This window comes from Dromaius novaehollandiae, chromosome 3 (assembly GCF_036370855.1).
Source record: "Dromaius novaehollandiae isolate bDroNov1 chromosome 3, bDroNov1.hap1, whole genome shotgun sequence".
Lineage (NCBI taxonomy): Eukaryota > Metazoa > Chordata > Aves > Casuariiformes > Dromaiidae > Dromaius > Dromaius novaehollandiae.
In genome coordinates, this window is record NC_088100.1 from 62,281,245 (window position 1) to 62,306,855 (window position 25,611).

General features: G+C 39.7%; 2 protein-coding genes across 5 annotated transcripts in view; both read right to left on the reverse strand.

Moving 5' to 3' along the window:
• Window positions 1–13,996, reverse strand: part of STX7 (syntaxin 7) — a 51,116-nt gene extending 37,120 nt beyond the window's left edge. For 2 of the 4 annotated variants that reach the window (XM_064508992.1, XM_064508991.1), the window contains exons 1-2: window positions 13,843–13,995; window positions 5,385–5,538 (exon numbers count right to left, since the gene is read on the reverse strand). In XM_064508992.1, the coding sequence (XP_064365062.1) occupies window positions 5,385–5,466 (82 nt within the window). In that variant the 5' untranslated portion in view covers window positions 5,467–5,538; window positions 13,843–13,995. Of the gene's footprint in view, window positions 1–5,384; window positions 5,539–13,647; window positions 13,780–13,842 lie in introns of those variants that run through there. The other 2 variants (XM_064508989.1, XM_064508990.1) reach the window with 2 other exon arrangements.
• Window positions 13,997–21,460: 7,464 nt separating this feature from the next.
• LOC112995337 (trace amine-associated receptor 5-like) lies at window positions 21,461–22,456 on the reverse strand. The gene has a single exon (XM_026120244.2). The coding sequence runs from the start codon at window positions 22,454–22,456 to the stop codon at window positions 21,461–21,463; it is 996 nt and encodes a 331-aa protein (XP_025976029.2).
• Between the last annotated feature and the right edge of the window lie 3,155 nt (window positions 22,457–25,611).

Consider the following 25,611-nt stretch of genomic DNA (forward strand, 5'->3'; position numbering starts at 1 on the left):
CGGGCTCTGATTTCAACACCTCAGTGATTTCATCTACTTTTCACTTGCCCATCTATATCCTTTTTAGCTAAAGAAGAATCAAGTGAATCTGTTAGTGACAAACATGATGGCAGAAACAGTTTCTCATGAATCTTTCAGCTGGTAAAGGGCATATATCAGAACTCTGACATTTTTCAGGGCTTAATGTGTTCAGGATTTTCAACAGTTACATAAAGTGAAAGGAAAAGTCATATGATGGATGTAAATTTTAACATTTTAACAACATTCATTGAAAATATTGGCTTACAGAACACTTAGTATATAACAGAAATCAGACAAACAAAGTCACAGGAGATGTATCACATGATAGATAAATTACAGAAACCATCTCTGCTGGCTGAAGTTGACCTGGGAATGTGCTATGCGAACCGATGCTCGTGCCACCTTAAGCAGAAAACAAAGAGCCAGCACAAAGCAAAAGGGTTCTCATGAGAAAGAATCTCAAAGCGAGACAGCCCTCTCTTTAGCTGTGTGCGTATTATGGCTATCTGAATATTTTTTTTAATCATCTTGCAGCATACACTGTATCTGCTTCTCCAGTTAAGCTGATTTTCAGTGTGCACGGAAAAGTCAAAATACCATATCATTGCCTTTGTCAGTCCTGAGCAAGGGTATATTATAACGTTCTTACTGACTTTGCAATTGCCATCGGACAAAATTCTGCCACAGTCGGGAGCGGGAAGAAGGAGAGGAGAATACAACATGAATGCCTCACTTGAGTTAGCGTGGGTTGTGTAACTATTTGATTACAGTTTGTAAATCAGAAATTCTCTAAAACACATCAAACACTGGGTGTACTTTATCAACATCAGGCTTTGTTCTGTGTTCCTAAGTAAAATGCAGCACATTACTGTACTGTTCCTAAATCAACAGCTCCCAAACTCAGGCTTGAGATGCCAGTGGAGTCACAATAGTTACCTATGTAGTCTGTATTACTCATGCTCCTCTTTGGGGGTTGTACAAAGTTATGTTTAGTAGCTACCAAAAAAAAAAAAAAAAAAAGAGGAACAGAGCAAAACAAAGGCATGAAGGTTTGCTTCCTCAATGACCTACCCATGGAATATTGACTTGAAGGAGAGAGACTTGAGAAGAAGCATTGAGGGGAAAAAGAAAAAAACCTGCTGGTTACCTCGCCTTGCAGAATTCCCATCACAGCTACAACAGTCAAATCTTTTCAGCTTAGTAGATGAGGCCCTAATTCCTCCAACCACATCATTCCTACTCCTATGACTGTGGGATTGTTCCTGTAAATGAATGCAACCATCATTATGCTCCTACTGGGAGCATATTTTTAAACAAAATGATTTCCCTCTTTTTGCTGGAGATTTTTTTTTTAAATGGAGAAAACCATCAGACTTCAAAGAGAACTGCTCCCCCTCATCTTCACATTTGCAAGAAGTCTGAAAGGAACATATTTTTAAATTAGAGTTTTTATTTACTTTATTTACATCTTCCCATTTGCTAAAAGGTCAGATTTCTTCCTGTAGAATTCACTACATGCTCTTCAACAACAGAAAAATTGCAATATGGACTCAATGATGTTCTCATACTACTAGGCATATCTCTAGCATAGTAAACGAATAAGCCTGGTAAAAATACAGACTTTTAAGCAATCAGGGGTTGATTTGTCATAAACAAACACTTTTCTGTAGCTCATCTTGTTTCTGTGTATTATAATTTGGTTATTCTCTTTCTCTGTCTATCTAGTTGCAGCAAACAAGTGACTACAGAAAATATTTGAAAGTATTACATCCTGAAGGAAGAAGGAAGAGACTGAGATTTTTCTTAAGTTCTATCATCTATCATTATACTACCACATAAGTGAGAGTGTCACCTATGAACACAACGGAGTTTTGAAACTACTGCTCCTTTAGTAAACACTGATTAAAACACTTTGATAATAGGTTCTCTACCTGCAAAGTCCAGACTGGCAGGAGCTCTACATTCTATATTACTCTATATTTAATTCTTCATATTCCCACTCTTTATATCTGGAAAATTAGGGACAAACCTCAACCATCTTTAAGTTTGTATTTCAAATGTCAAAGTAAGTAATCTAGATTTTGAAATCTGATAGAAGATAGACCTGGAATTAGAATTATAGTCATTTAGGACCCAATTGCAGACAATGACTTTGAAATCTTGATCATAAATTGCATTCTAGGACAAAGAAATATAGCAACTGCCTAAGCCCTAAGAGGTGCCAAAGCTTATTATACACTTCTTTATTATTTAAATTTGAAATTTCCCTAGCTGTTTGCAGATCTGCTTCTCATCAAACTTAACACAGACCCAAAACCAAACCAGAGAGATTGCTAGCAGGCAGGCTCGCAGCATGCCTCATGTATGCTGACATCACTGAGGTTCAGTACACAACACTACATCTCATTCAAGAACATGTGATTCATGCTCCCCAGATTTTATATGCTTTTATTCAATAAGAGTCACATGAACTTATTAAAATCTTTAAGAGTAGACCCCAGAGCCTAGCTTTCCCTCTCCTGCCTGAGGACTTTGGGTATCCTTCTGCATGGGGTGTCAGTAAGTGCACTGATTTCTGCAGTCCCACATGTTCAGTGGTATGGGTTTAAGAAAAAGCATAGAGAAATGCTCCACCTAGATTAGTTCCCAAAACTCTCAGGAGAACCCTCAGGTCACAGACTTTGCTGATCAGCAAAACCTGAATTTCAATCTCTTCAGCCCAAGAAAAATAGACTCCACTGCCCAGAAGTTGCTAAATGATGCTATAACCACTTATTTCTGTAGAAGTGTTAAAACTGAGCAAGGATCCCTAATTTTAAAGAACAGCTGAAGGAACCTTTTTTCCAGAGTGGTCTAGATTTCTGGATCCCAAATGCATATAGGGTGCTCTCTTGGCTTAACCTTGCAAGAGAGGTGACAAGTGTTAATATGACGGTAGCATCAGACAGATGCATTACGAAATGCAAGGTATTTAATACATGCATTTTCTCTTATATATGTATGGTTTATTAAAATAGCTAATAAAGAATTGACCTCTTTAAGTGTATCAGTAATCTGACACTACATCATCTGTCTTTCTCCCTTCCACTCTATTCATCTTATTCCGAAAACCACAATATCTCCACAACTCCAGGTTCAGGGATCACAATAAAGAGTTCAAATGAGTTGACATGTCTCACAAATGCTAAGCATTTCTGGACAAAAGCAAAAAATCAAGTCAATTACTTTGAATGAAAAACACGGATTTTAGCTCAGGATCCTTATTTCTCTGCACTTGACCTGAAAGTTCCCATGCCTCACAACCTTCCAGCAGAAAGTTGGTCAAGTCCTGTGCAGGGCAATAAAAGAGCTAGAAACATGTTTAAGCCCTTAGAGAGCCCTATCCAGGAAACTTGCTCAACATACCCACAGGATCCAGATCCTCATAAAACCATCCAAGGAGAACGGGGTGGAGACTACAGGAGTAGCTGATTGCTTACAATTCAGTGAGATCTAGTGAGGGATGGAATCCAGTTGCATATCCACCATTCCCAGGAAAGAGCTTGGCTAGGGTTTTTGACGCAAAAACTCCTGATTTTGAAGCCAGGTGCTGCTAGGAGAAATTTGGACTTGGGCCTCAGAAAGGCAGAAACTGCTGTCTGGTGCTCAGACCCATCCATCTAAGTTTCAAAAAGGAAAGGAGGACAGGATTGGAGGTAACCCCTGTGGCATGTCTCCTTTTACCTAGGCCTGAGCAGCTGCCTTTTAGTATGCCTTATTGGCATAAGCAGGGGGAGGAGAACCAAGAGAGGAGATGGAAGAAACAGGAAGGAGGGACTACGAACTCACTGAAACCAACACAAAACAATTGTGCTCACTGACAATAATCACAAAGCTCCAATTTCAACCAGCATTTTCACTAACATTTTCACTTAACAGCTGGGACTGGTTTTTTGTTTGTTTGTTTTTGGGTTTTTTTTTTGTTTTTTTTTTTTGTTTTTTTTTTTTACATCTTGGATAACCATGCAGCTTCAATGTCTATCATGGATCGGCAGATGTCTTTGGAACACCAAGTCAGAAGCCATGAAACTGTAAGTTAAAGACTACAGAATTCACTGAGCAGATTTTAGGAAATGAAGTGCATTTACAGAGCCATTTTGCTAATTTTAGGTTGAGGAAATACAAGCCTGATGCAAAGAAGCTTTTCGATAAAGCAAAACTGAAATCTTCCTTCCTGTCTGTTGAGATTTACAGAAATCCTTTCAGAAAGAAAATACAAAATGTAGCTGGAAAAAATAGGAAAAAAATAAACACCAAAAAACCCCTGTGCCATGACACCTGCACCATGAATCTGTTACAAGTATCAAATCCTAAAGCTGGTGTAGTAAAAATGAAGATCACAGTTCTTATGAAAACTGACACATTTGACTGATTAGAGTTCATCTGAAGTAGTATTAACAAAACATCCATTTCTGCATATGCACAAAGTCCTTCACCACATTAAAAACATGTATGCCAAATCCTAATAATATGCTGTTGGTGGCTAGCCGTGCCTTTGGATGAACAGTATTCTTTGTGTAATATGTGAAGTCAAGTCACTTTTTTTGAAACAAACAAAAAACACATACCGGTTAAGATGAAAAAATAGCCATAATGCATCCCATGCCTTTTTGGTGCATTTTGTCCAAATGCAAAAACGTAGTTATACTCAGAACTAAAATAAGGTTTGGATCCATTCCACTAAAATGTAAACATTCAAATAGGGCACTTTTAACTCAGGAATATAGTCACTATAGAGTTTTTTCATACTCAGTGAAGAGATGGGCTGACTTGCTTTCTACAGTTCCCTCCATGAATGGGAGAAGAGGACGAAGAACCCCATCTGTTCCAACTTACCTCTAATATAAGTATCATAGCTGAGTAGCTAAAGAATTAGGTGGGATGAATCTAAGCACAGGTATATTAAGCCTTGCGCAATCTTATTTACATATCTAGTATGCACTTCCAAGGACAAGCTGCAAGGCTGTGCCTTCTGGCCCTGGCATGCAACACTAAGTGCCAGCAAGTGTCTGATGCAATCCTTACTAAGCACCCTAACCTACCATCTTAAGGAGCCCCGTAACTGGCCAGGACAAAACTGGCTTATTCCCAGCAGCCATCTTACTAATTGTTTATTCACAAAGTGAATACAGAGTGATAGTACACTTCACATGCACTTAACTGTGCATGTGAAGGACTGGATCGGCTGTGTGAGGAGCCACAAACTCACCACACAAGCAGGTGAGGTCAAAGAGTGAATTCCCGTGAATGAATCTGAGAAACTAACCAAGAATGTGGGACACCACCACTGGAGTTTTATATAAACATGGAAAAATGCAACTTACAGCATTGGGTGATCTTCTGGATGTTAGAAGTTATGCGCTGGGCTAGCTGATTAGGATCCCCAAAACCCGCACTGTACGACATGGCTGAGTAGATTAGGTGTCGATATCATCCAAGATGGGAACAAGTCAGGCAATCTCCACTGATTCAGGACACCTAAACCCCCCAAGAAAAGAGAGTTATGTCTTGGTCACTGACTTACAAAGACCTTCATCATCTTAAAGAGGAATACACAGGAAAAGATTAAACAGAACTAATACTTATCCTCTGCTAAAACAGTTTACTTTAAAGACAGCATTTAAGAGAACGCTTTCTTAAAAGTATTAAATACAAATTCCTTTAAATTCCTATTAAATACAAAGTCCTTTTTGAATTTCCAACAGTAAGATAACATTTGCTGTTAAGATTCTTAATACACACAGCATAAGACCTGCAATTACTCTACAGCAGCTACATCACAGAAACAGCTTCCTGTGCTAGACTTCTTACATGAATATTTTCCCCACTGTAAGCAAAGAAAAGATCATTTTCATTTGTCTGTCATTCCAGAAAAAGCTGTACATTTATTCTGCGAGTGCCAAACTCTCTGATGAATTATGCCTAAAACAACATTATATGGTATTTCCGTACCATATATTGCCTACCCCACCAATACCTAACCTATCTTATCTTGAACTGCTGGGAAAAACAATGATATTTTATCATAAGATAATGAATGAGACATGCTGTTCCCTCTATATGGCAAACATTTGTATCAACTTCAGTTTTACTAGTTATCCAGTTTCTTCAGAATTCTATGAATACCCATTTTATCTTGTGTCAGATGCTGCTTCTCAACATGAATTCATTTTTCTACAACTTAGGTATACAAATGCAGTTTTTAGGGTATTTTTGCACCCAGAATTACCAGATCTTATCTAAAAAGGCCAAAATCTGATAGAAAAATATATTCACAAATATACTTGCTCTAAAAGGAATTATACAGCGTGTAACTATTACAGACATCCTAGCTTCCTTTCCATGAACACAGAACAAACCCCAACCCAAGCTCAAAGGCAGTGTACATCCAAATTAGCAAGGCATAGGTTAGGATACATATGCAAATTCAAATCAGCAATAAATCTATTCTGCAGTGAGAATGCTGACTAATCAAGCATACATGTATCCAACACTATTCCACAGTTTCATCCAGGCTGTGCTTAGTCTACTTCATCCTTTCTCATCTCCTGCATTATCACCCTCACAGCTTCAACATTTTAACCTCGCCAGTCCCTTGCACTTCTACTGTTTGACCCAAACACTATGCTTTCCAGAAAATGTCCTCTTCTCCTAGGCTATCAGCTTCTGGTTAAAAGACACTGCTAAACTCAATTTTAAGTGAGAGGGAGAAAGAATATTTTAATGTTTAAACAGAAAGAAAAGCAATGAAAAGGCCAAATGATCAGCCAAGTGCGATATCAATCGTTCCACAGTCTGCAAACTGAAGTCCTACAAACACTTTTTTTTTTTTTTTTACTAATAACAATTCTTGCTGCCAAATATTATTTTCTTGCACCTTCAGAAATGCCTGCATTAATACTGTGCAGCAATACCCTCAGTGATTTATAACAGGACCATTCTTGTATCACTGTCAGAGACAGCAGTTGCATGTGAAAGAAAAATCAATTCTTTCAATGTTCATGATCTCTAGTAGGGAAGCCAAGGTTTTGCACTGGTAAATCCAGGAAATATCCCACCAGCGCTCCATCAAGCATGTAACTACAGAGGTCGGGCTGACGTGTGCTGCCCTGCAGGTTACATCTGTGCTGGATTAATGAGTTGCTTCTACAGTGAAGACAAAGCCTAAGCGATTTTGAAAGGGCTGATGCACCAGGGTCCCAAATCCTGTTTGAAGCCCTCGAGCTCTGAAGCATCCCCTAATAATAAACACTCTGGATTACAGATGAGGAGACTGGGAGTGTATTTGCCACCTTCAGCTGACTTGCTGCACAATCATCTGCAGTATTTTTTTTCCTTTTCCCATCTTTGCCTGTATGACATGCAGATTCAAGTTATTTTGTGTCACAGACTAAAGTCTGAAGTCAGCTAGCCTAAATCCTACTTATCTGGACAGAGGCTAGCATAACAACCCTTGATCCTTCTGAAAACTCAAGGCAATACTGCACTGACTTTGCATTGTAAGACCAAACCCATGCAAACTTTATACTGAGTGAATATCTCTATGCCTCAACATATGGAATAATTAAGGAAATTCTATGAATTTAGTGGGAAATAGAATCATAAGCATAAAATGTACATAAAATCTCCTAAAAGAAGTGAGTTTAAGAACAAAGAATTCTAAGAACTGTTGACATAATTTTTTCTTTTAAAAATTATGACTATTTCTAAACATGTTGGTAGCATGATAACTAGACTGCTAGTAGTGGCCAAAAATATTTTTTAGTTAAATATGATATTTAATGTTAAAAGTTAAATATCAGAATAGAAGGACAGACAGCAAGAGATCAATTATCTCATGTAAAGAGACTACAGAACTAAATAAAACAGTCCTTCACGGTTTTTTCTCCCCTCACATTAGTATTCACCAGACAGCTGCCTGTAACCAGACAGCTGCCTGTAATGTTGCTTTCAGCAAAAGCATTATAATCAAGAGATATACTCAGAATATTTGATACAAGTGTTGACAGAGCAAAGTTACTTCTTTTATTCCTTCCTGAGAATTTCTGCAGCTACTGATTTTAAGTATCTTTAAACTGGTTACATTGCACTTTACAGACAGCATTCTTTGAAACATACAGATTGTACAATATACAAGAGCTTCTCAACTTTCCAGCTACACAGTTGGGTAGCCAAACACGACAAGTAACAAGAGGATGTTCAGATTATAAATTGCAAAGTCCACATGAGACAGTTCAGCTCTTTGCATATGTACATTTTTCTAAAGAGTAAATGGCACCCTATCGAGAATTGGTGAGAAGAGTTTCATGCAATGCAGTAAGAATTTCTTCCTGGAGAGTCAGTTCAGACACTTACTGATACTTACAACTACAAAGTGCCTGCTGAGCTGAGGTCTATGTACACTCTGCAAGTCAGGATACCACCAGCCCTCCCAGAACCTTACATTTTGCAGTGTCAAAATATTGAGTGTAGCTTAAAGTTATTTGATAACTTCTGCTGTGGCACTAACAATAACCAGCAAGCTCCTCTGAGTCAGTACTTGCATCTATCACCTTAACAAATTATAAGCAGAGTGCTTCATAACGTGTACTAAGCAAAGCCTGTCCTTCATAACCATAGTTATGCTACTCTGCATAGTACTGACACTAGGACCTACTTGTAACAGTCAACCATTTCAGTTAGTAATACCTATACCATGATTTTGATAGTCCTCATTTTAAAAACCCATAAAAAGATAGAAGTTGACCCAATTTTTTAGCCTTTCCTAATTTGAACTTGTGATTTAAAAAGCAGTTTTCTACTTCTACATATCATGAAACAATTCCAGTTTTTAGCACATAGCACCAAATAAGGTATTATGAAAATATTTCAAATAAATCAATTGTATGTCTAGTTAAAGTGCTAACACTCTTTTGGTTTCTCAAGTTACTCCTTTGGGAAGTCCCCTTGGTTATTTTGAAGACTTACATTAAAAAGAAGAAGGAAAGGGGGTAGTTTATGCAAGGAAAATGCACATTTTAATCAAGATTTATAATCAAGTTGGGGGTTAGCAATGTGAATTCACAGCTGTGATAACCCATAGGCGTTCTTCCACCAGTAGTGGTATTCCAGAGCACTTTAATAACACAACTGGGTGGTAGGATAAGCTAACGGTCTCTGACAAGTCTAGGGCCAGAGAGGAAAGAGGGGTAAGTGGACAGCCATCAGCTTTTACCACATCCCAATCATCATCACAAATCCCCTAAGGCAAGAAAAAAGCAGACCAAACAGCCCAAAGAAGAAATATTTTGTTTTAAAAACAGGAAGTATTAACTTATTCTTCATACAAGCACTTAAAGCAATGCAGGTTTCTGAACTGAAAAAACACCCCACTTCCACTCAGATATCCTTCACTAGTTGCCCAAATTCCTCTGAAAACAGAGAAATAGCCAAGTCTTTGGGAAGCCAATGAGATTGCTGCTAATGACTTTCACAAGGTCAAGATTTTATCCACCAGAAAACAAAACACACATATGCAGCAAGCATTTCCTTCCCTACAAAGTCGACAGGAGTATTCGTCAAGACCTAGAATTTCCAAAGAAATTACCCCCTTTTCACTTCCACAATATTTAATTACTCCATCATGAAGCTATTTTGGTATTACTGTCTGCATAGCTTTTTAATGCTGCAGTTTGGGGAAGAACACTTGGCATTCAAACAGGAACAGAGCTACATTTGTGGTCGTTTTTAGTTCCTCTGAAAGTTTCCGTCTGGTGCGTGCTTTTGATTACACCTTTTATCTTCTGCAACTAAGCTTGTGTAACCACTGAAAAAAGTCCAAAGACCTGAGTCTACTACCACAAATGAAATAAAGAACTAGACAGCTTAATCAATGCTGAATGAAGCAAGATCTCTTTGCATATGCGTAACAGTTCAAAAAATTGAAAGGATCACTATATATTTTTTCTCAACTTCTGCATTAAATTGTTCCTGCATCACACAGCCACTCCTGTAACTAAAGCAAATAACAAACCTTAGTATAAACATGTCTTCTAGAAAGATGTTCAATTCATCAAGGCATGGAAAAAAATCCACTTTTCCCTTGGCTATTTTCAGCAGAATTACTACAGAACAGAGACCTCTTTCCACCAACCAAGCAAGAAAGTTGGAGCTTCACAGCCAAGTAACTCTCCACTGCCGTTCTTGAAAGCTTCGTAAGGACAAAAGGATGTGATGTGTCAAGCACAGCACATTTCAGATTTCAGCAGCAGTCACCTGACTATCAAGCAGGCTCCAGTCAACTTCAGTTAATGAGCACCTAACCTATTGTGTGTTTTCCCATTTAAACATTCCAAAGGCTTTCCTCCTCCTAAAAAACCTACTCCATAACAACATTAGCATAAGAACCTTTAAGCAATGATCTTACTGTTTAAGCAATACTTTAGGATCAGGACTTAGAACATTTACACGGATCCTTACCTTTCAGTAAAACAAAATTACATGTTGCTTTCCATAAAAATGCTTGAAAATTTAAATCTGATCTGAATTAGGATTTTGCTCCCTTAAATATCCAGAAACAAGTCATGGGGTTTTCTTATACGTGCATATATATATATATATATATCTTTCTAAATAAAGGTCATAGAAACAAAATTTCTCCTAAATGATTTCTAAACTATAAATGTGACTTCCTTTGTAAACAAATCTCTGTCCTGTCCCCCCCCCCAAAAAAAAAGGATTTGTGCAAAATCCTTCAAATAAGGAGAAAATAGTTAAAAATGATGAACATGTAAACAGCAGAAAGATTCTGGCAAAAAATTACAGTCGGTCACAATCTTAGCTATGGAATATTCATATCACAGTAATAACAATGATTAGTAAGATTTCTGCAATATGACATTGAGCAATCTATTTCACCTCAGTAGGTTCTACCACCCACAGTACTCAGATGACACTACGTGCATCTACAGACTGACACTGGCAGGTATTTAAGGCAGCCCAAAACACATACTGTCTTTGGACAGCAACTCTTGCTGACCTTGGCAATCCCTTTGGAGTAGGTAAAATTAAACTTAAAAAATTAAAGCTCTTGGAATAAAGGACAGACTGTACACGATAAGATAAGTACTCCCTGCTACAGCACCAGAGGGATTTTCATAACTGACTCATACAACTTGGTAATATACAGGTGAGAATTAATACTATTTTCTCCAGCAGGGATGAGGGAGGTAAGTTTTGTCTGGATGCATCTATGTTTCTTCCCTCTTATACTTAAGCTGAAGTATTTTGAAAAAAAGATATCATACTTTCCACCTTGTGCTTTTACAGTTCCTAACGTGCTAGAATCCTGGACCACAAAGGGACTCTGGGCACTTCCACGACACCAGAAAACCTATGGAGCATAATACACATGCAAATAAAATAGGGGTAAGGAGAATTCTACTTAAAATGAATAAAAAAGCCTCTGGATTTTAACTTTTATCATCTATTTTCAGGTCAAAGTCAAACTTAAATCCACATAGGGTACTGAAAAACAAGCAAAGTTTATTTAAAACTTCTGTTTTTCTTATGCAGCAAGTGACACAGAAGACATCAAAAAGTATTTTTCTATTCCACTCTGCTAAATTATTGCCTAAGTTGTATCCTGCAAATCAGTCACACACAACATACAGCAAAATGCTGTTTTCAAAGCCTTGTCTACAATCAATATGGGGACATTTGATTTCCCTGACAGTCTAGAGCCATCCAGTTAACTGTCAGAGTAAAATGGAAAGGGTTTAATTTCTGTAGATTTTGATTTTTAAACTAGATTGCTAAGAATCTGTGATTTAACATAGAGTCACAGAGTTACACAGGTTGTGGAGGGACTTCAGGAGCCTGGCTTCCTGTCAAACCAGAGTCAAAAGTGAGTTCAGACAGGCTGCTGAGGGCTTTGTCCTGCTGAGCCTTGAAAACCTCCAAGAACTGAGACTCCATCTCTCAGAACAACCTGTTCCAGTGCTTAATTATCCTCATGGAGACTTTTTTCCCCCCTCCCTAAATCAGTCATTCTCTCATGTTTCAATTTATAACCATAGTCTCATCCTCCCTCTGTGCACCTCAGTACAGAGCCTAGATCCATTTTCTCTGAAACCTCCTCGCAGGTACAGGAAGGCTGCTGTTAAGTCCCCTCTAAACCTTCTCTTCTCCAGGCTAAAAAGGGCCAGTTCCCTCAGCCTCGCCTCAAAAATTAGGCTGAAACACACCAAAACCAAGTTTTACTTTGTGTAATAGCTTGAAATATTTTTTTTAATATGAAAAATAAGAATTATTAGACTGTGCAACAGAACATACTAGTTCTCAAGGAAATACCTTAACAAGGGGAACTATGTTCCCCAGAGAACACAAAGTGTTTAGAGGCCTGATAATGGAGCTGGAATAGCAGAACAAACATGGACACTGCAACTATTGGTGAGTGGAGGGAAGGGAGCATTTGGGCTGAAAATGGAACGGAGACAATTGTTTCAAAGTGCCACATTCCTTATGATCTAGGCTAACAACATCTTACGGGAAAGTGAATACAGACCAATGCCACTGAACACCGAACGCAATACACCTCTTCTCATCCAAACCTCCCTAAAGGCAGCTTATACACCTTTAACCAAAGGCTCAGATCAAGCACACTGATACAGAAATTATCTTTGCATAAGGTTTGATTGCACTAGATGCTGATTCTCTCCAAGGCCCACCAGAATGATGGCTGAGAAATTAAGACCATGAGCTATATGTAAAGAGCTTCTCTTCAGCATATGCCACCAAAATAAGTGTTACTTAATATTTTCATATGAGGTTACAAAAGATGTTTTCATGCAGGATATACAAATACAGCTTACGGCAATGCCTCAACACAGCATTTAGCATCCCTTTCTGGCAATTTTAACCTATTTTAACACATATTAACTTTTGTTCTTTTTTTCTTTCCTTCTGTTAACAGCACTCATAAATCCCTAAGCTTAAAACGGCAGGATTGCAGTGCCTCCAAAACACATGACTATGATTATTAGTCAGGAATCCTCCACGCAGCTGCACGGCACTCACCCTACTGCACACTTCTCTAGTTGTGCGCTGCTTGTTTATCAGCGGAGAGGATGAGAAGACCTGGACACCCCTGTCCTGGCAATAAATAGCCCAAGATTTACCATTAGGTTACATTAAGATGTAGCGCTTTGCACTTCACGCAAGGCAGAGCCAAGCCTTTCACTTCTTCCTGTAGTCGCAAGAAGTGCCTGCGTCTTATGTGGCAGCGAGTTGCTCAGTACAAAAAGCAGTGATAAGGTTGTGCCAGAGGCCCGAAACGCCAGGCCCAAGCTCACTATTTAAACATTCACACGATTTTTATAATCTTCCTTCCCTCCGCTGCTATGTTTTGCTCATCTTAGATCTGAAATACTACGAAGAACATTTCGACACAGCGATGCCGCACGTCACCACGGAAAATGAGCCTCGGCCACACACGTTAAAATGCACCATACGCTGTCCCCGCACACCAGTTTTAGGCCCCGGTTTCTCCCTTGAAACACCAGAGGTGACACGAACGTAACCCCCCCCCCCCCCCAAAGGCACACGCACCACTGGGCGATGCAGGGCAGGGCAGAGCCGCCTCTCGCCGCGGCGACTCGCCCTGCTCCCGCCGGACCCCGCAGCGCCGCTACCGCCCGCGGCGCCGCGCCGCCAGGCCGGCCCGCCCGCCCGCCGCCGCCGCCGCGGCTCCCCCGCCGCTCCTTCCCCGCCCGCCCCCTCCTGCCCCCCGGCCGCGGCTCTCACCGGCCCCGGCGCGCCTGCTGCCCCGGGCGCAGCGGGCGGCAGGGCGAGTCGCCGCGGCGGGCGGCAGGGCGGGCGGCCGGCAGCGAAGTGGGCGGGCCGCGCCAGGGCCTGGCCGCCCGCCGCGGCGTGGCGCGGCGCAGCGCGGCACCGCCCCGGCCCGCCGCGGGGAGGGGCGGCGGCGGCGCGGGGGGAGGTGCCGCGGCGGCGGCGGCCGGCGGCCGGAGCTCGCAGCCCGCAGGCCGCGGGGCGCTGCGCGGACGCCGGCGCTCACCGGAGCCGCCGGGGCCTCCGGCCGGGCCGGGCCGGGCCGAGCAGTGCGGGGCGGCGGCCTCCCCACGGGTGCAGTGCATGAAGAGAGGTGTCTTGGGGCACTGCCGCAGCAACGGGGGGGTGGGTCGTCCCGCCTTGCCTGCCTGCCTGCGCTGGCGGTCGAGCTTTCAGGTTTTTTGCTCAGAAAAAGTATTCTGCATATTGTGCTAAACAGCTTTTGGTCAGTGATGTGCTGAGAAGTGTTTGGTAGCCAGGCCTCCTGATGTTAGTAACGTTATTGGTACTGTCTGCATGGTTTCGGTCTCGGAAACGATGGTAGTTCTTTGATGGTGCATGTGCAAGGTGATTTACGCTCAGCAGAAAAAAATGGAAATATTTACGCACTTTATCAGCTTCCCAACAAACTATCATCACGCATGAGTGAAAGAGATGTGGATGTGAGAATGTAATTTAAGGAAAAAATGCTGTTGCAGCAGAAGTTAAAAAGAAAAAAAAATCTATATGTATATATGCATAAGGTAATGCTGGAACAATGAAGAATGCAAAGTCATTCTGTTAACTAACATAGCATCCTTCTCTGAAGCACAGCATTCAGTTCTGGTCACTTCATCTCTGAATGGAAATGGGCACTTCTGGCACTTCTAGAGGTTGAAGGTGGGTGGAAAATGATAAATATATTTAGAGGCATATAATCAATGTTTAGCTGAGAGAGGAAGCAAGAAGTGTTTGGAATAATGAAAAATAAAGGTACATTCACACATCTGTTAGCAGTCAGTTCAGTGTGTCAATAGTAACCAGCTGTGTATAATTGCAAATGCAGTAGAAGACATGGTATTAGGAAGCAGAGCCAGGAAATGGGGGCTCTCTTCTCCTCCTGACCTAGTTACCTGCGAAAAAGGGGCAGATGAGCCTTTAGGCCTCTTGCATCACAGTTGGGAATGCTTCTGGACCCTCCTCCATTTTTCAAAGGGAAAATTGCAGGGTCAGATGTGCTCCAGAGCCCTGCAGGCTGGCCTGCTTTATCTACAAGATGCTCTCATGTACATTAAATACAGCAGAACAAACAGTGCACGATACGTGATTGCCTTGGAAAATAATCTTCCCAGCAAAACCCAGCTTTGCCTCAGGAAGAGCTACAAAAATTAGAAAGTGTACTCCTTTGGCAAGCCTTGAGCTGCCTCCTAGGCACAGAAGTTAACTTCTGTTACAACATAAATCTCAGTCATTGCTAAGATTTAGAAATAATCAGAACAGTGAAAACCTTAAAAATATCATAACCTAATAACACTAATGAAGAAGTTCAATAAAATATGAACACAGTTTGGTGAAGTTTAAAAGCCTGAAGTATCTACTTCTGTCAGAAAGGGTACCCCTTACATACGTGATTTTTGATGTTTCTCAAAGTATGTTCAAATGAGAGACAATATAGCCTCCAAGATTAGTATGTCTACATATATTTCTTTCATTGATTGATGCTGAGAAATAACCTTTTTTCGTTTGTATAAATTAAAGTTATTAAGAAAAGCATTCTGATATGTCTATCGTTTGCTGCGGGAATGGTGCACATCATTCTAGTTTTCATATGCAATTTTGGTAAGCAACTATCCTAGTGCTGCTATATTCCTAGGGCTTTTTTTCCACACATTGTTGAAATACTGAAGATGATCCCACTAGGTGCTGTGCTAATGGCAGTATAATTCACTTCCCTTCTGAGTTAAGGCCCTGCCTTGATTTTTATCTTCACACTTTTGTCATATTGATTGATTAATTTCTCTCCATTGGTAAAGCTCGGTCACTCTTGATTTATAAAGCCTCAGCTGAGATCACTGTCAGTTTTCCCCCAGAAAACAATACATCTCTTGCTATCTGATTTCAAATACGTACTTCTGACTAAAAAAATGAGAAGTGACCCTTTGTCAGTGAGAATACTTTATCTGCGGATCATCATTTGGATACCTCTTTTTTTATAGCTTATAAGCAATGTACAGTCACCATAAGCATTGGTCAATGTTCATTCTTATGCTATTGAAAGGAGATATCCAAATGCTTTCTTAGAGACACTTGGTGTTTTATGGACGAAACCACTGCTGCTGACATGCTGTTAGTAGCTCACATAGCATACATCTTTAATTGTTCAACAACTCAGAATTTTTGTGATACTGTTCTTTAATGTAGCCAGTTGCTACAAAGATATTACAGCTTGGGAGGAAAGTTGGATCATAAAACAAACTCATCATTAAAATCTTGTCCTTACTATGAAAATATTTAAATAAATATATTATATATTTTTATATATGTATATATATAATTAAATCTTTAATATAATCATATAAAATAACTATGAAGATACAGTTAAGAAACCAGCCAGAAAGTCCTATTTATTAGTCAGATCTTGCTGAGAGCACAGTATATCTTTCAAAGATATTTGTTATCTCCTGTAGAAAAAACATTTACTAGGGAAATGGGGCTTTGTCTTACCCTTTTAGATAAAACGAGAATGTTCATTCAATTTCTGCATCATTTCCTTTACTAGCAAATATGGATGTTTTCAGTGGATGAGCAAATATTCACCTCCTTAAGGACTACCTTTCCTGCTGCTTTTTGAGCATGATTGAATTTCAGTTCATTAGATGAAGTGGGGAAAAGCTCTGGGGAGAGAATAAAAATGTTGAGACTCTGCTATACATAGATACAGGGTACCATGCTTTGGATATTCTGTGACTCTGAAGAGCAGAGTATATGCCATTTTATATTCCTGCTACTGTATGTAGAACTGAACTAAAATAGATGTCACCTCAAAAGCAACGTTGTTTCCCATTTGCTTTCAGACTCTTGACATATACATACGGTATCTGATATTTGAAAGATTTGAAAGTAAACTGCAAATGACACAGTGTGATTTTGAAATGACATACCTTCCTCCCAGACCAGTGTCTGAATCCGCAGCCTCTTCCTGCTCCCTGAGTCTCTATTTCTGCCTCCCGCCTTCTGCTCCTGCCCTCGACCTTAACTTGCTGGCACGCAGGGCCCAGCACGGTGGTGGCCCTGGGCAGGTGGCTGCAGAGCAGGGGGTGCCACAGGCACCAGAGCTGCTTCTGGCAGAGGAGCTGGGCAGTCGTGCCTGCATGACGCACAAAGAAATGGTAAGGAGGAGGCCCAACCCTGTCCTCATACTCGTAATGAGTATCCTCTTTCCAAAGCGTGAGTGGTGCCTAAGTGGTTCATAATTTACCTTATGGGCAAATTTCATTCTATACGATCACATTTCATTTATCTGCCTCTAATTTTAAATTTGAAACACAATGTTGCTAGTATCTGCTACAAATGGCAAGCAGTCTAGCTGGATTTCGCAGGCAGTTGTTATTAATGCATTGCATTAGAGTGAAGGATTCCTGTTATCGTTGTTGTCTCTGCCAATTTAATTAAGCTATCACCTCAAGAACCTGAAATAAGATTATGTTCATTTTACACCAGATGCTGTACAAAATTACGACGTAAGATGGTTTCCAGCCTGAACAAGGTTATGGACTAATTACATTGCCAAATTGTTTTTACAGCCTATTGTTTTAAATAACTCCACTGACCATTTGTGTGTTATTTAGGCTGATACCTCTCCAGCAGAGGTGATTAATGTGATAATGTATGTTTTAAATGAGTAGAGAAAAATTCTATTCCCAATATTAATAATGTTTCCTAAAAAAGGACAAAAATAAAGTTCACTAGCAACTTATTTTCAAAACTTTCTTTGCCTTTCTGTTTAGTTCTGTAAGACCGTATTATGTTTTCATCCACAGTAGTTGAACAAGCTGATATTGATAGCACATTATTTCAAAGCCTAGTTTTTCATTAAGCACCTGCAAATACATAATCTTTCAAACTTCAGCCAAACCAAGGTTTAAAATGATAAGGTGTTATACATGGCATAAAATTAAATGGCAATATTTTGTTTAGATAAAGGAATACAAATATATTGAAGGAAAGCTATGAAAAGGAATAAAATCTATGGACTAGAGATCAGCAACCATTCTCTGATAGAATCTTCAGATTTTCATTTTGAAAAAGAGGTCAGTGTTGAGAAACAAATCTTCATTTTAAAACTCATCATTACCTTTTTATAATTCACAGTCACCTTCACTGCTTTTCGAAATCCTGGAGGAAAAAAATCAAGAGGATCATGGCAAAGTCTGACTTTGCAGACCAAGCAGACACTGAAGGCAAAGGGGGGAGTTATAAAGGCCAGGAAAGCATCAGTTATGACTACTGAGACATAGAGTGACCAGAAAAACAGGAAAGTAATCATGGCCAGCATCGCAGCAGCTTTTCTGCATCAGTTACCTGCTCTGTCACTAGACTGGTTCTGCTTCTCCCTCTCTCCATTGTTCCAGCCTGCCATTTAGACAAAAAAGAGATCTTGAAGATCTTCTAGCAACAATCACCTGACATTATGTCATGGCATAGTCCTTATACTATGACATAGACAGTGGTAACCAATTCAGTAAGACCTATCTATTTCTATAGGAGAAGAGAAAACCATAAAGACATTGATTATGCAGTGGGACTCAGAAAAGCCAGGCCAGTTACATACACTTATGGCATATACCCATTGTAATCTCTTGAGGACTGGTAGAAAATACTCAAAAAGGAACCTAAAACTCAGTGGAAGTTCCCCTTCTCTATTACTTTGGCCATGGTCACTTCAGGAGCAGAAGGTGTCAATGAGAACTGCTGTTAAGATACCACTAGAACATGATTCAGTTTGAAACTGGCAGATTTCCACAAATAGCTAAGTGTCTAAACTGCCATTTTATGCCCCGTTTAAGCTGTCCACAGATAAGCGTCTGGTGCCATTTTAGAGGCCCAGACATGTCCCACCAGGCCCTCAGCAAGTCTCCCACTGGGGCTGAACCCTGGCCCCATGTAGACAGCTCAGGTTCCCAAGGCATCTTAAATGGCACTAGGCAACTGATTCATATCCTAGATATCCAGTGACTACAGTCAGAGTTTAAACAACTACTCTGGCCATTGCTATAATCAGTGCTCAGACATTTACCATAACTATAGACATCGACCTGTATACATTACAGTTAACAGTCTTAATCTTGAAACTCAACCCACAAACTAGGTCTTTAAAGATATTGTACTGCAGAATTCACATACATTCCTCTAGTAATTTGGCATCTGAATCTCTGTATGAATCCCATTTTGCATTTCTCTCTTTAGCTTGGTCACTGAGTTTGGTACCGTTACTATAGAGAGTCCACAGGTGTATGGTTTTTGTCTTCTGCTACAGCCTGGAGCAGATAGAGGAACAGTAGAAGAGTCTTTGGTTTCTGTCCTAAGAAGCAGTGAAGATTAGTATTGCAAAATGAGGGAATAACAGGCACTGAGAGGATAAAATGAGATTGAATGTCACTCTTAACTACAGGCATTAGGTTTCATAAATGTCTCCATTTAAAAACACTGAACCACATTTTGTAGTCAGTCTGTATTCAGGACATCCCTGAACAAACACATAAGTCCTGCTTCTCCTCTCCTTCATCCAAAAATGTGCTTTAAGCTTTAACTATCTTAAAAAAAGATATTTTTCTGACTGAGTCTTAAGATTATGGACAAAACCCAAAGAATTTGAGATAATCGTTGTCAGAACAGATTACAACATCCCAAAGCTCTGGCTCATTTGTACTACTATGGGCAAATTGTTCTTGCCATGCAAAAATCTTACCAATATGATGAAAATGAGAGAAAAGCGTTTTACTCTGGTTTATTTTATTACATACATTACAACATGCAGCGGCTACACTAGTCATTTTATTGCACTAATTTCGTACACAATATCTGCTGTGCAAATCCTTTCTTTTGTTCTTATACATAGAAGGCATGATTCAGTTGCTGACTGTATTGAATGCAAAATTCACCACTAATTTCAGTAAGCTCTGGAAAACAGGGCTTATACTGATTGCTTTCTATTAGTTGCATAATAAAATTTCAGTACCTGCTTGCTCTTTTTGTGTTTGTGACTCAGAAGATGCAGCTCAGCTATAAGATGGAATGACCTTTTATTAGGAGGCAGTTGCTCTAAAGACTTGAGCAACCTTCAAACCTAATAATAGTTTTACAAACCAATAACAGAAAAATAAAATAAAATTATTATTATTAAGCTAATTGTTAATTTTTTATAGAAGAGAGTTTGTTCTGCTTACTACTATTTAAACTTTTTCTGAAAAAAAATATGCATAACAGTCTAGTGAGATAGAAAAAAACTCCACTGTGTATAACACAGAATTTTATCATACAGCTTGCTGCTGAACAGAGATCTCAACTTAATCAGATAACTCCAATATTAAAATTGGCCCCAGAAAAACACATAAACACGGCTGGAGAGAAAGAAGAATCTATACTGACATTTCATGCTCAACCGAAGTATGTAAGCATATGCTAGACCTATATGCAGACCTATTGATTTTTTTGGAAATAAATGAAAAAAAAAAGTGAAATCTTAGGATTATTATAGAAAAGAAATAAAGAAAAAGAACTAAGCATACAACATCATAACACCATGCTAATATCCAGAGCTTGAATACCTGGTGCTGTTCATGTCCTCCCTCTTCCCCCTTCTTCTACACCCTGTGTGTAGTAGAGGTAGAAAAGATACAGAGAAAGACAATAAGGATGTTCAGAGATAAGGAGAAGTCTTCTTACAAGGAATGATTCAGCAGCCAAAGAGTCTACAGGTTTGAATAGGTACAACTGAGGGATTTAGGATTATAGCTCCCAGAGGTAGCCTTTGGCTCAGGGGCCAGTCACTGCATGCTAGGACAATAATGTAAAAAATATCAGCATAACCTTGCTCTGTCATCTGCTATCGGCCACTGTCTTAGTAGATCTCTGATCTCATCTGCAGTGGCACCTGTATGCTTTTTTGTACTTAAAAAACAGACACACACCCGATCTAACCTGCTAAATCAGGACCTCCTTCTTTGTTTAAAAATAAGTTAATTGCCTGTGAAAAAAGTATGTTCATAAACAGGTTGCTTTTAATTCAGGGTATCTCAGGAACAGTATGGGCAGGCTCTTTTTTGGAACTGATTACAGTGTTTTAAACACTTGTCAGCATTATTACAACAAACAAAAAAGTTCAGTAAGATGTGTGTGCTGGGACAAGTGTTCTGGAAGGTAAGTCACAGGAAGGTATGTCTAGTTAAACCTAGGATCTACCCAAGCCAACTGTTTTGGGAGAAACAGAAAGAAGAAAAACATTGACTAATTGGGTGGTAAATAATATTCATGAGAAATGCTTTGCTGTGTACACAGCCTACATTATTTTCTGCAGTGCATATGAAGGCTATGGTCATTCCTGGTACAAGTCTACTGTAGATGACCTGGAACAAAAGATCCCATGGGTTAGGACTAGTTTCACTGCCTTCCTGAACCACCGGTAGGAAAATACATAGATCAAGGGATTGCAGGCAGAATTAAAGTATGCAAACCAGATTAGGATGTCAAAGAAAATTGGGGGAGTAATGAAATCTAGAAGACTGTCTACCATGGTATCAATAGTAAAGGGCAACCAGCACAAGAGGTAGATTCCTACAGCTACCCCGAGCGTCTTTGCTGCTTTCCTTTCGCTCTTGGATGCTCCTATGTGTAGCTGAGACCCGACACTCTTATTCATGTTGTTTATGAGTCTGGCCTGTTTGTTAGCCACAGTAAATATTTTTACGTACAAAACTATCATTATGAGGCAAGGGAAGAAGAAAACCGGGAAGTTCAACCAACCCCAGAGCTTGTTGAACAGCAGCTGACATCTACCAATACAGGGCATGTCTTGTAAAAAGTGGCCCAGGCCTTCTACGATCGCTTTAGCATACAGGAAGACAGAGGTATAAACCATGGGGACTGCCCAGCCCACCCCAATGTAAATACAGGCCACCCTTATTGTAAACTTAGTGGGGTAGAGCAAAGGGTCACAGATAGCGCAATGACGGTCAATGGAAATGAAACACAGATGAAATATGGAGGTCAAGCAAAAGACCGTGTCCAGAAAGGTGTGCAGCCTGCAGAAGTCATCTCCAAAATACCAACAGCTCTCTACAGATCGGACAGTGCTGAAGGGCAGCACGATCAGCCCCAGGAGGAGGTCAGCCAGGGCCAGGGAGAGGAGCAAGAAGTTGGTGGGGGTGTGCAGGGCTTTGAAATGGGAAACTACAATGACAACGAGCAGATTCCCCAGCACTGTGAGCAGCATGCCTAAGGCACAGGCCAAATAAATGGCCAGTTGGATCCCAAAAGGGTGCAAGGTCCGAAAGCAGGAGCCATTTGCCTCATAGCACAATGTGGGGATCATCCCCTCTTCTGGGCCAGGCCCTGAGGCTGAGCTCGCGTCAGCCTTCCCAGGTCCCCAGGACCCTTTCCAGGATTTCCACAAACCTGGAAAAGGATTCAGCTTCCAACAGAGGTGCCAGATGACTACCTGAAAAAAGGTGATAAAAAGGCAGGTTAGAGGGAGAGATGCATCTTTTAATCAAACACTTTTTACTAAAGCTCTTAGACAGTTTCCATTTTTCAAGGAAAAAAAACTATTTTACCTGTGTTACAGTTCTATCAAAGTAGAGCAGTTTCAAACCTGATTAACATGTTAAATTTTTGTGGCACCATTTTTTATATTTTTGATTTGGGTTTCTTCAGCCAGTTGTGAGAGTAATGCTTAGAAAAATGCAACAAATCCAGAGGTTTATGAACCTCTGGTGTATGAACAAGCAGTAAATAAAGTAAATAAAGACAAATTCTGCCTTAGCAGGAAAAAACGATGCTGACTAGCAGTCATTGCAAGCCAAAGCTCATTAAGGGATTTTAAAGCTGATTCTAGTATAATAGTACACTGATTCTTGTGAATTTCCCTGGAAGTGATATACCCATTTAGTAATGATTCTTTTTATTAAGCAGAAGGTCTGAAGCGATTACTATAAAATAAGTATTTTCTGACTGCAAAGGAAAACTCCTCAGAGTAAGTTGCTCATTTTATCATGTTTTAGCTATGGAGATATATGTGAATATCCATTGTGTTGATGGCATATAAATATACAGGAAAGCAGATAGAAATATTATTATATGTCCTAAATATCACCACCACTTTTTACTTGACATTGCTGTTTAAGTTTTAAACATAACTGTAAGAAATGTAAGATATTAAAGGATTATAATGGATTATTCCAGTAGTCTGTTTAATAAATCAGACAACTGAATGGTATGATTTTTAACAGTAAGACAGCTACAGTTAAATACATGACATTTTCTTGTACGTATTCTATTTTCCTTGAAATGACTGGAATAATAGCTGGAAATTGTTCCCACTTTCCCACTTCTCTGAGGAACAACAAACAATGGTAAATCTCTCTAAATTATATTTCCGTAAGCTTTCAAATCAGGAATACTTACAGTGAAATACTTCTTGTTGTATAGTGGGAGCTGTACTGAAGTGTATTGAAACCCTCTTCTAAGCACATGTCTATCGCCTATGTGCAAAGCATGAGATCAGTCAACATCTTATATAACCCAGATGTACAAAGAGTCCCTATAGATGGCTAATACACCTTAGGGGCATAAACACTGTTGTTTATTTGGCAAAAATGCCATTTTCAAATAAGAAGCTTAAACACACATGCTCAGCTGCTGTCAAAGCTCTAAAGACTTTTTTCAGAGTTAGTCTGTGAATTTTCTTTCTTAGGATATTCCTAAAACATAAACGGCTAATGCCAGCTTGTCCTGGGGTGTTGCCGACCCTCACCACATAGGGGCCTCCCTTGCCAGTCTGCTGCTGAGCATCAGTCTCCCAGAAACTGTGTCTTTCCTTCTAAAATGAGTCACATCAGTTACCTCTGGATTTTCCTTGCTTCCCTGTAGCAGTCCCCATTTCCATGCTGCAGTAGGTTAGCAGAGGTGGCAGATACAGTAGCCCTACTGCCCTGACAATTTTGTGATGTTTCTTTGATGTAGGACTTCTTCCAGCAGTGGGAATGTCTGTTTTTAATATGATCTTGGACATTAGCACTCAAGCAAGACCAATATCACTCAGGAAAGCCCCGAATTTCCCATCCTAGACAGGACATGGAGTTTTAAAACGAGCTTCTCACTTCTCAGAGGAAGTTTTCAAGATGCACAGACTCTCCACTCTCATCTCCTGCTCAGTGAGGGCAGCCTGACCACATGCCAGCTTCTGAAGGACTCCTATCATACATCCTTCAGAGCTTGGCTGCTTTTTCCTAATCTGCAATTAATCCACTTTGCAAGCATCTCTAACATGACCTCTCGCCTGTTTTTCCTACTTTGGGTCTCTTCAGTTAATAACTGGCCTACTGCCCAGCTCTCCTCCCTCTTGATGTTTTTGAGACATTAAGTCCCAAAGACTGCTGAGGTCCAGCAAAGAGACTGTCACAAAGAGGCTAAGAGGCAGTTTTTTGAACTGACTTCTTAATAGGAGAAAAAGCTGAATTTGACATCAGTTTTCCTTCCATTCTCAGCTGTTTCCTCAGTTCTACAAGAGGGCACAAGAAATAGCTTTTATAATGGGGATTTAAAAATGCCTGCAAGAGCAAGATATTTTGAATTTTTTCAACAGTTTAATGTAGCATTTCTTTGCTATTAAAAATCCCACTGCAAGAAAATATAGATTGGGCATGGTTATATAAAGCACCGCGCTTAGTGGGAGACTTGCCATAAAAATTGAAAGACATTTGTTTTTCTTTTTTCCGTTTCCACATTTTAATAAATGATCATTTATATTAAGATTGTCAGAGGCTTTTGGATAGTTCTTGATATTAATAATAGGTTTTAAGTCCTTGATGCTCTGCCATTTTCATTAGTTTTCATTCTTTCTTATTTTATATGCAATAAAATCTTATTCTCATTCAAGTACTTTGTCTTTTATATTCCAGGAAGAAAACAAGCCTTTGTCAAAATACTAACCCTGTCTAGCTTGCTAGCTAGCATGATGCTTCTGAACTGATTATCACCACCTCTGAAGAGACCATTTAACAAAACAATCTCCTCTTGTCCTTCCTGCACCTGTTATTTGTTTGAACCTCTTTGCATTCTTTGACCTCCGTGGTCATCTGGCCATGTGAAAAAAGACTAGCTTACAATTAAGAGAATGCTCAAATAACAAGAATATAGGTCATTATATTTTGGAACAGGAAGAGCTATTTCACTTATATAAATTTTGAAAGTCAGAATGCTATCATAAAATAAAAGTGAAAATCATTTTGAAGATATTCCTTCCCTTGCCCATCTTTTTCAGACCAAACTGCTCAATATCATCCCAAAGTGAATGTCTTGAATGCGTTATGCAGCTTGAATTCCTTAACATAGAAAAAGACAGTTTCAAAAGATTATAGAGCTTCTAGGAAGGCCATCATCAGTGTCCTTTTGCCTGCCATGACACTTTTGCTCACATCTTCCAAAAGAGTCAGTCTGGGTTCCTTAAATAAAATGTCTCAGGAGGCT